At 35.8% G+C, this 11,219-nt stretch overlaps 1 protein-coding gene across 1 annotated transcript in view; it reads left to right on the top strand.

Annotated features, from left to right (window-relative positions):
- The window catches only part of PRMT3 (protein arginine methyltransferase 3), a gene marked incomplete at its 5' end in the record, with an annotated part of 52,140 nt that overhangs the window by 21,672 nt on the left and 19,249 nt on the right, over positions 1-11,219 (top strand). Inside the window, 3 exons of the mRNA XM_010186026.1 lie at positions 220-298; positions 5,394-5,581; positions 8,608-8,694. Of these exons, the coding sequence (XP_010184328.1) occupies positions 220-298; positions 5,394-5,581; positions 8,608-8,694 (354 nt within the window). The remainder of the gene's footprint in view (positions 1-219; positions 299-5,393; positions 5,582-8,607; positions 8,695-11,219) is intronic.

An 11,219-nucleotide genomic window follows, 5' to 3' on the forward strand; every position in this document is an offset into this window, starting at 1 on the left:
AATTGCAGTTGGGGAAATTAAAGATGATATTTTATGTAACTGAGGTTTTGAAGTGAAAATACTATTTTTGAGAAATTGGGTGATGGCTCTTACTGAGGTGTAGGTGCATGGACATAGAAAGTTCTTAAACTGTGTTGATGAAGTCTATCTGTAGATTGATTAAATAGGCTACATAAGAAGCATAATGACTTCTAAATGTTTTCCCTTTTCTATAAACAGGGTTATTTCCTTCTCTTTGAGTCGATGCTGGATTCTGTCATCTATGCAAAGAACAAGTACCTGGCAGAGGGAGGCTCAGGTTAGTGTGCGTAATTCTTTTAATAAATTTAGCTCGAGGGGGAAGCTAAATGAACTCAGAGACTTAAAATAAGCTATGCATGGATGAGAAAGTTGGCAGTCTAAATGAAAAATGTTTCCATTAGTATGAGCTTCAAGGCATTAATTTACTGTATGGGTAATAGAAGAGCATTAGATGGGGTATCAAGGTCTGAAGTCAATGATGTTTTTAAGAATAGAGGGGCTTATTTATTCTTAAGTACAGTCTAAATTCTTCCTCCCTACTTCTTCCTACACATGTGAGCATTTGTTTTCCCCTCTTGAAATCCCAGTTTCTGCATAACTACAAACAGAAGAAAATAAGACTTATTCGTAAGATGTGATACTGTTTGAGTAAGCTCCTATGAATTAGATGAAAAGTGGATAGGATGTTTTCCTGGAGGGAGGAATTTCCATGAGGAGGAACATAGTTTCAAACACAAGAAGCCACGTGAAAAAAATGAATGAAATTACATTGTTTGTTTAGCATGTTTATTCTACCCTGGTGGGAATATACCCTTTTTTATTTGTCATTGAAGAGTACAGAAGTTACAAAACAAAAAGGTTTTATTTTTAGATAGAATTCTTTTATCCTTTTAAGTAGCTTAGTACCATTTTAAGCAGTGTTTAAATACCTGTAAATATTTGTTCCTCACGTGATGCAATTTTCTGCACGAGTTCTGCATATGCTTTATTCCTTGCACTTAATTTCTTTGTCAGTATTGTATTTCATATTGATCTTTTCAATCCTAGTCATCAGTATGGGGTTTTTTTCCCTTTTGTGCTAACCATGCACACAGTTAGTTTCACTACACTGACTTAATGATTGAATTAATGACTCTGTAACAGTGCTCGCTGCAGAGCTTCCCTTTGATTGCAGTGAGCTTTTTGTATGCTACAAAATGTAGCAGAAAAAAGGGGGTTTGTGCAGTTGTTCAACATTCAGTCACAAAGCTGAATGTATGAACAAGAGGTGACTGTTCATGTGTTAAAATATTTGGAAGCCACTTGAACAACAAGACAGAACAAAAGCTTTTTTGTTTTCAGTAATACAGTCCAGCCAGATCTGGAACACAGTTGGGGTGTGCTCTGTACAGGTATATGCTAATAATTTTACATCACAACATAATCAAATTTGAGGACATCCTCTAAAATTGTAGGAAATTGTTTTATGTTTAGCTACTAACAAAGCCTTCTGAAAAGGGCCAGAAATTTTATAACCTCTGTTGAAACTGTGATGTTATCTTGTTCTCTGGGCTCTACTTGTATTGTTGGTGAGTTTGCTAGTAGCTTGTGTCTCCCAAAGTTTCCTTTGAGAGGCAGAGTGTGCTGGTTCTGCAGCAGACTTATCCTTTGTGGTCTTGAGAATGGTCTTGGTCCCTTATTTGACTCCTCACAAAGCATACAGTATTGTACAATCGCTGATTGGTATGGCTGAATTTAAATGGAATGCTATTTCCTTAAGATGCATATGATTACTGCTGTTCTGCCAGCTTATAGAGGTATAAATGAATGTGCCCGAGATTCATGAGGAAGTTGCTCAGCAGTCAGCTTAGCAAGATGGACATTTCTGCAGCATCGATGAATCACAGCAGAACTGTGGGCACATCCAAATTCCAATAAGTCAAACCAAAGAGCTCATTCTGAGGTAAAGTCTTACCAGAAAAACTCCTGAATCTGCCATAAAGCTTAATTTTGTCTCAAGCCACTTTGTACTATTGAGCCCAAGATCGTTATTACGGGGACTGTTTGCTGCTGAAAAAAGCAGCAGAAGCAGCTGTGATTTGGCCAGATCTGTCAATGACTGAGCTGGGAATAGAATCCAGATTTCTAGATTTGTGTTCAGTCGGTCATATCGTCATTACTTCAGTTTAGCCTATTGGCATGTTGAAGTGGATTATGCCAAACTGTCTAGGGTAATGTGTACAGTATATAATAGCTTTATTTGGAAACATAAAATTCTTGCTGCCCAGGACCCATCTGTTTGTTCTTTAAAGCTGTTACTTGCTTGAGTATAGATTTTTGCACACACTTGAGTGACACAGGTAAGGAAGGCATCATTCAAAACAATACTTTTTGCTTGTTCACATCAAAATGATGATGGTATTAACTTGGAATTATTTCTGCATATCTGGAGGATTGCTGCCTTACCCTTCAGTGTCCCAAAGTTTGTGAGGCATTGCTAAGGGATAAAGAATTTCCCATCGTATTCTGTTTACCACGTGAGCTGTTACTGGTGACAGATGACTTCTGGGCACTGAGTCGAGAAGGACACAGATGGTCAAAACGATGAATCTGTGAGAGCATTGAGGAATATGTGCTTTTGTCCAATCAGCATTTTGTTCATTTCACCTATGAAAAGGAATAATTAAGTTATAAGCTTAATCAGAAAAAAATGATGGGTCTGTCAGGATTGCACAGGAAAGTGTTACAGGGTTGCAGAAAGATCGGGATTTTCAGGGGGATCGAGAATGATGGGTGAAATGGCAAATGCAGTTTTAGGCAGATGCTTTTAAATGTTTACAAAACTCTACAGTGTTTAGATGATTTAGGTTGATATTTAGGTAACATGCTTACATTTCCAGTCAAACATCAATATAGCATATGCTTCTGGACATGGGTGAGTTTGTAAATTTGGAAGTTAATGTATCACTGTAGTTATTTGCCTGTGCCCTGTTGGTGGAAGAGAGATTTATTTTTGCGAAGTCTGAACCAGTATTGTCTATTTTTTAGTTGCTATTGATAGGCTAAACTAAAAATGCAGATTAGATTAGAGCATTAATATTTACTTTTTTGCTTGTTCTTAAGCACTTTATATAATTAACCGTGAGTTCCACTGCTGATTTAAAGATTTGCTTGTGTGGACAAAGAGATTTAATAAAAACTGATTATGGTCCCACTCAAATATTTCATGCTTGATAGATGTGGTTAACTTTCTTCTGTTAACAGAATGTCCCAGAGTTATGGGCTAGTCTGAGGAAGGAAGGTTACAAAGTGGTTGATCATGTTTTGCTGTGGTTTTCACTTTAATTTGCAGTGTCTCTAGCATGCTCCTGTAAGGGTATTCTATAAATGGAGACTTTCAGTCTCTCTTCTACTCATCCTCATTGCATCCTATGCAGGGGTTCCTTCATTTCCCTGAAAAATATTCCCTCAACGGCTGTAGTCACTTAGTTTTGTTGTTTGTTTCACACAGTCTTTTAGTTTTTGGAGAGTCAGTGGAGGTTCTTGAAGGTTTAAATTCTGGGAAGTAAAGCCAGATACAGTCAGTTGTCATGCTAGTAAACAGCAATATGAAAGCTTAGAGAAATGGAAATCCCTTATTTATGGCTCCAGAAACTACTCACAAATACTCGTACCATGAGATGTTGATATTTTTTTTTGTGCATGTGTGACAGCTGTCAGGTGTGCTGGAACCAAATTTTTTGTTTCAGACAAGACAGTTTGAACTCTTTCCTGTTCTTATTCTCATCAAACTGTCTTTTCACTGCTGAGTTAATTGTAGTCTGTTCCTGGAGAAACCTTCTGCTTTGAGTTCCTGATCCCCAAAGTAGGGATGCTGGTAGCTTACCAATGGGATTCCTGTTTAAGCTTGTTGAAATTTCTGAATGTTTATAGCAGAATGAAAAAAATAGAGGAAAAATGGCAGTATGTACATATTTTGTATAAACTGGTCATCCCGAATGTGGAGGTGGTTGCTTACTTTACTGTCTTCATATGAAAATGAAAAAAAGGTTCAGTAGAGAAAACTCTTCTTTATCATTAATAACTATAAGATTATTTCCTTCAGGCTAAATCTGCTCTCACTATATAAAAGGCCTAATTTCAATTTGTTGTTTCAGTCTTCAGTATTTTACAAGGCAAAAAATACTGCTTTTCTGACTTGCCATGCTGTACCGATGATTTCTCCGTACTCATTTTGATAAGCTACAATTTCAAACAGAGCTGCAGACAGAATTAATTTTACAGTTCACCAGATTTTGGAGAGGAAAAAAAGAAGCTTCAGTTTTATTAACACTGCCACATTCATGTATTAATAAACATAAAATAAAATAAGGTATTTATTAGTAGGCACTTTGCTCTGAAGCCAGACCAAGAATTCAATGTATGTGGCTTTAAAGGCTTTAAAACTGTGAAAACAAAACATGGGAAATTATTTGTGGAAAGAAACCTAGCTAAATATAAATTGCGCTTCTCTTACTATTTGATAGTGCTGTAGACAGCCATGTTCATAGCAGCTGTTCTTTGTGTCTCTTCCAGTCAGTAGTGGATAGAGATTGCCAAGAGATTGACTGGCTTTGCTGTCAGCAGCTGTTAAAAAGGCAAATGTCAGTTTTCCACTACTGTTTGGAAAAGCTGTAAATAGGTACTTGTTCTGAAAATATTCCTAAGAGAAGGGAAAGCACAAATGTAAAGATGATGTAAGAATGATAGCTGTCATTCTAAAACAGTGGGGGTAATTGATGAAGTTCTCTTCTGTGTGTTGGGTCACTTCCATACTCTTCAGATGCAGATAAGAGAGTGGTTATTCTTTTCCAGTACCCAGAAATAAATTTTTAGGTTGTAAGGCAAGTACTAGCCAGAGCTCATAAGAAATAGGAATTAAACTCTCAAGTAAGAATATTTGCTCTTTTCTGGAAATAAGGTATTTTCAGAGATTTCTTGTTATAGCAAAACCCTTGCCTGACTTTTCCTTTGTGTGTCTGTCTACACTTATTAAATACATATTAGGGCAGTCTCTGTATAGAAGCCATAATAGAATGTTCCAAATTATTTTCTTCAGACATCAAGTTTCCAGTCTTTTCCTGTCAGTGGGATTCAACTACGAAGATATTTTGATATGAGGAATTACTGTTTCCAGAGTAGTGTGGGAAATTTAAGTTCCAATGTCTAGTCTCTTGTGTGGACAAATGGGATGCCAGAAAATAAAGTAGCAGAAAAACTGTCTTGTCCAAGAGCTGAAAAAGTTATTTTATTTGTTCGTTTAAGATGGTAATCACTTAAAATGAAAAGATTGAAAAAGTCATCTTTGTCCATGTCTAAAATAAAACTTCAATAATCTGTTTCTGTTGTTACAGTTTATCCTGACATTTGCACCATTAGTCTAGTAGCTGTTGGGGATATGAATAAACATGTGGACAAGCTACTTTTCTGGGAAGATGTGTATGGTTTTGACATGTCTTGCATGAAGAAAGCTGTAATTCCAGAAGCTGTTGTGGAAGTGCTGGATCCAAGCACACTGATATCTACAGCCACTGTCATTAAGGTACATACTTACTAAATTTTTAGAAATTTCATTTTTTTTTTATGGAGGAGAATTAAAAAATACACACACATGAACTTTGGCATTTTCAAAATTATACAAATGCAATAAAGTTCTTGGTGTTAGACTGTAAGACTTATATTAATTGCTTTTTTAACCAAATTTGAGCTCTTAAAAAAGTGTTCTTCCCATATTTAGATTGTTCAGTTCAACATTTTCTTCTATCCAAACCCAAATTTGCTTGCATTTTAGTAAGTTATGAGTTGCATAACTGAAATCTAAACTATACCAAAAAAAACCCCCACCCTGGAATGTAGAGCCTTTCTTCTACTTTGCTTCCCTCTTCATCTCAGTCAGTATACTGAGTTGCAGAGAGGTTTCTTATCTATTTCTGTGTCAAGCTAGCTGGCTTTAAAGATCTTTCATTGCAGTGTCACTCACTATCACCCATAGCTTCATCCACCAGAATGACCATGCTTGAAAAGGCAACGGTAGTTTTTGCAGTACTCACTGAATTAATTTGATTCTTACTTTCCTGTCTTGTCTTTTTTTAATGGCAGCTTTGTGATGAGGAATAGCAGCAAAGTTGATGGTGATTCATATTGGAGAGCACCTACATGACGAGATGTAATTCCAGAACACTGTTTTGAAATTCTGACAAACTTTGTGATTAATAATAATTTGAACAGTTCAAATCACATTGAGAGAAGGACTACTGTAAACCAAGCTTTTTGTCACAATGGTATTCTAATTGTAGTTCATATGGTTACCTTTCTATTGTAAAACATTTAGGACAGTAATATTACTGCCCTTCAGTGAGAATTGCCTGTTTAGTGAAGAGGTAATTTCTATTCAAATGCATCCCTATCCTATTTTTATATAGAAGAAAATGTGTTTACATAATTCATCACTGAACTTGACACTACCACTGAGAGTAGTTCCAGTCTCTTCCAGCATATAAACTACTTGCTGTGGTCAGTTATCATCCTGCCCACAAAAGCAGCAACAGGTGAAGTACAGTCTTGTTGTGAGTGTATCCTGATGCAAGCTTTTTCTTGTTCATGACTTTATTGCAGAGAAGATCAGAAAGTTACATTTTTTTAAATTCGGTATTCAAAGATAAGAAGTGCTGAGACTGATTTTTCTGTAATTAGAATAACTACTTTGTGTCTTACATTTTATTTTCTGAGCTTGTTGACTAGACTTTCTAAAGTTGATGAAATAAAATTCCTGAGAACAACTATAAGATGTGTGACTTGGAGCTTCCAAGTGTCTATTTTGCTTGACTGTAAGGAAGGAGTAGAGTGATCAATTCTGTTGTTGAAATATCTCATGATAGGACAGATAAATTCCATCCTTAGTGGTTGAATGTGCACAAGACTGAGGTACTGAGATCAAGAGTCCGAGGCTGTACTTGTTGTACTTGTACATCTGGCAGGTTTGGTTGTACAATGAGTGAGGCATAGGAACTTTTCTCACCTACCATGTTTTTTATAACATTTTGTATGTTTTGATTCAAGTGGAAGCGTAGTTGAATACTTCTTGCAAATAGGTCAAGTTTGGTATACAGAAAACAAAGTACATGTAATGTGTTCTTAATCAACAGCTGCGTGAGTAAGTTGAGGGCTATCAGTTTGCTAGGCAAACAAATAAATTAAAACAACATCTTTACCTGGAAGATGTTGATAACAATAACTATAGTTAAATATGCCCAGTGCAGTCTATAACCTGCTGTTACTTTAGAAGCAAAATGCTTTACTGGTACATGTTCCTTTCTAATCTATACTGTCATGAGCAGTCAGTGTCTAGCTCAGGTGTATGTGCTTAGCAAAGCTTACCATCATGCAGCATTTCACATAATTTGTTATGCTTAATTGTTTTATAGTACTTTGTTCTTGGTCACAGTCATGGTTTTCAAACTAACCTAAAGTGCAATGCATAAGCTTGTTTGCTGGAGTTCCGGTACAAAGTAATAAAATTAATGAGTTAATTTACCTGTAATGCCATTGTTGTTTGTTTTAATCAATAGCCTTTCGACAGAACAAATGGATTATATTTTTGAGGAAAAATTTTAAAATGTTGCAATTTATCATATAATTATTACAGAAGACCTTTTAGTGTGTTTGGTCAGATTAGCTGCTGCTTTTTTTGAATAGTTTATAATGTAACTTTTCAGGAAGCAAAACATTCTTTAAAGAAAGATGAGGCAACAGAAAGAAATATTTATTAATAATGTATATGACATTTAACTTCAGTGGTACTTGGATAATGCATTTTAGCCGAGTATGTCAACTGAAGAACTTCATACAGAGAAAATGTGGAATTTTCATGAACAACTGAAAACTGAAGCTTAATGCTCTTCAATAATTGATTATATATATAAATAAGCAAGAATATTGAAGTGCAGGGGGCAATTTGACTTGACATTGTTATAGTTCTGGATGCTGTTGTGTTGTGTTAATTTCAAATAGAGAAGCAGTTCTCTTTGCTTTTTCTCCTCTGTTGTATCACTCTGACATTTCCCATACTAGTATACCACGATTGTGCTGCCATTCAGAAGGACCTCCACAAGCTGGAGAAATGGCCCAATGGGGATCCTGTGCACTGGGCTCAGGGCACTCGGAGGGCAATGCAAAATCCTACAGCTGAAGTGACTTCAGAAATTATGGCCCTATAGACTAATGGCTGCTGAGGATATCTGTATGAATGCCTGTGAAGGCTACTTAACCTCAGCTACCCAAGAGCAACTTTCATGAACAGAGTGAGCTACTATGTCTAGTTCCAAACCACTGCTAGTCAAAATGTCTGGTTACTTTGACATTTGGGGAAAAGGTGTTTTAGATGGTTTGTCAATGTACAGAGAGGATTAGGTGGTTTTTAAGTCTTTTCCCATATTCGGAGAACTGAATTAGTATTGCCCTAGACCAGCTGTCATTTTGTGGGAGCAACTGGACAACCTTCATCCAAAGATATATCTTAATTTAAGTTTAGCACTGTTACTGACAGAATTGTATTATTCCTTCCAACAGCATATTGACTGTAACATTGCATCCACTCCAGACTTAGAATTCTCTTCGGATTTCACCCTGACCATTACAAGCAGCACAAAGTGTACGGTAAGACAATTTTAGTTGCTTCATATATGGACGGTATCACATTGGACTAATAGACAGTGCAGTAATTAAGCTTCATTTGTCATCAGTCCTTGCCTTGAAACATTCTTTTCTGCAGTACAGAAGTGTCAGATGAGCTGTTTTTGTAAGAGTGATGGATGTAAAACTCCAGTGATAATGTTATGGTATAAAACAGGTAAATGAGGTAAAAGGAAAGATAAGGAGCCTTAGTGTTGGAGTTGTTCGGTTTTATTTTGTAGCCCATTTTCTAAAATAAGTCAAGTCAGTGCCTAAATATATTTATTTAACATTCTTCATGTACGAGTGTGATTGACTTCTGAAATAAGTATGTTATGAATGTGTTTAAAGCTAAAACAAATTTGGTATTCCAACACGGATATTTAGAAGTGTTTAGATTGGTACTCTCTGAGGATATAGTTTTAATCTGACTTAGTTATGATGCACAGCTTGCTTTCTTTGTTTGAATATGGAAGAAAAGAATCAAAGAGATAGATTTGTGTAGTGTTACCATTAGGCAGGACAGTTAGAATAAAGATGAGGTACAGATGAGAGTCTGGTGGTACCTTAAGGTAAAACATTGAGTTTTTAAACACTAAATTATAAGAAAAGCAGGATGACCTAAGTTTTACAGATTTCATGACTTTAGTAATTTTATGACTTTTTTATGTTTATTATACATGCTTTCTACCAATTTATTAAAATAGCCCCATCAAATTTGGCAGAAGTTTGTTAGACTATCAGATCTGTAGTAAAAACTAAAATTTTTGTAGTCTAGTGTATTGTGATACTTCTGCTGGGAGTTTTCATGCTTAGCTTTAAGTTGCAGCACATCACAGAATCAAGTCCAAAATGGTAATTGGTAGCTAATTTTTAATATATTGTGGTAAGTCTGCTACAAGTGGTTTACTTGGTTTCTGTGTGTGGGTGTGAAGAGGAGATGCAGGCTTCCTCTGGTCCATAGAATATGTTGCTGTATAATGTAAACACTGAAGCTGACAACAAAATCTTGCATACCTATGTCAAGCAATGTAATACATGGTTTTGGATGCGTCTGCGTGTTAGTGCATGCTGCTGCAATTGCCACCACTTTTAGGTTTATAACAGGGTACATGAAAACTCGTGTTTAAAGTGAAGTTTTCACATGTATGTAATGTAAAGCACTGTTATTACTGTCAGGTAGTAGGTGCAAATATTTCATAATTATTTGTCAATTATAAACAAATTAAGTAAAGACACAGTAACCTCTTTTGTTATTAAATGGAATTCTATATATTTTATTATGCATTCACACAAAAAAAATCTCCTGTTTTTATTTGTCATAGAATCAGAGTAATTCTAATTGCCTCAGAACAGGGTCAGCTTTGATTTCAGACCAAGCTTTGGTGTAGCCCTTGGTTAATTTTCTTAATGTGGCCACTTTTGAATAACTAAATAGTTAAAGAGAAATCTTTATAAAGTCTTGGTGATCTTTTCGATGTTCAGGTAGAGTAAAATAGCTTGTTTTGTAAACATAATTTTCCCTAGCACTAGACCTTTACGAAAACAATTTCTGTTCTGTGCTTCTGACTATGGTATCTCTGACTTATAAATCAGGGTGTACACCTGCATTTTATGACTTACAGGGAGAAGGGATGGGGAGTTGGGGGAAAGAGCAGTATTTCTGAAATTCACCTGCAGTGAATGCAGGTTCTAAAAAATGATCAGAACTCTGTAAAGTATTTTGCACTTCATCATTTAGGTTTATTGACACTTTGAGTGAAATTTCCACTCTTTCTATGATGGATTTTAGAACTTTAGCTGGGGGTTGACAGTTCATCCATCATATCAGGCTGCCTAACCTTGCAGTAAATGAACAATAAAAGTCCATTATTTATGTTGAGAATTTTTGAGGGAGATGCTTTAAGATTGCAATTTGTCCTTTGAAAATAACATTTGATGTTTTCCTTGTTTGCATCTGTGTTGTATATTTCTACTGTTTTTTAATTTTTTTATATTTCCCAAAATTCTAGCTTTTTATACTTGTCTGTTGTGATTCTTGCATTTTAAAAATATGAACATATTTTTAAAATGTTGCTTTATTTACAAGAAAAAGTTTCACAAAAAATAGCAGTTTGAAAATCCATCCTCATATGCTTGTCTATATCGTGTTTTTTTAGCTCACAACCTAATGTTCATTTCAAAGCAGCTTTTTCTCAGCTCTTCCTGTGCCATAGAAGTGTGAAAACGGATTTGATTATCTTATTCCTAGTGTTGCCTTCAACAGCAAAGCTAACTTCAGACCACTGTTACCATCAGAACTAGGATTCCCTCTGTGAAGTGATCTGTTTTTAAAAACCAAACAAGTGGAAAGCTTAGGTGCAGGGTGAGGTATTAGTTGTTTTGTGGATACTATTGCAGATCAGCTACAAGTTTGGGTTGTGGAGAATGAGTTTCCATGCCGCTTCTTTCCAGAGCACTGTGTAGGTGCAGAGGAGGATATTGTAGACATCCTTCTGTGGAAATGTCAG

Source organism: Mesitornis unicolor, unplaced genomic scaffold, assembly GCF_000695765.1.
Source record: "Mesitornis unicolor isolate BGI_N332 unplaced genomic scaffold, ASM69576v1 scaffold27146, whole genome shotgun sequence".
NCBI classification, from domain to species: Eukaryota; Metazoa; Chordata; class Aves; order Mesitornithiformes; family Mesitornithidae; genus Mesitornis; species Mesitornis unicolor.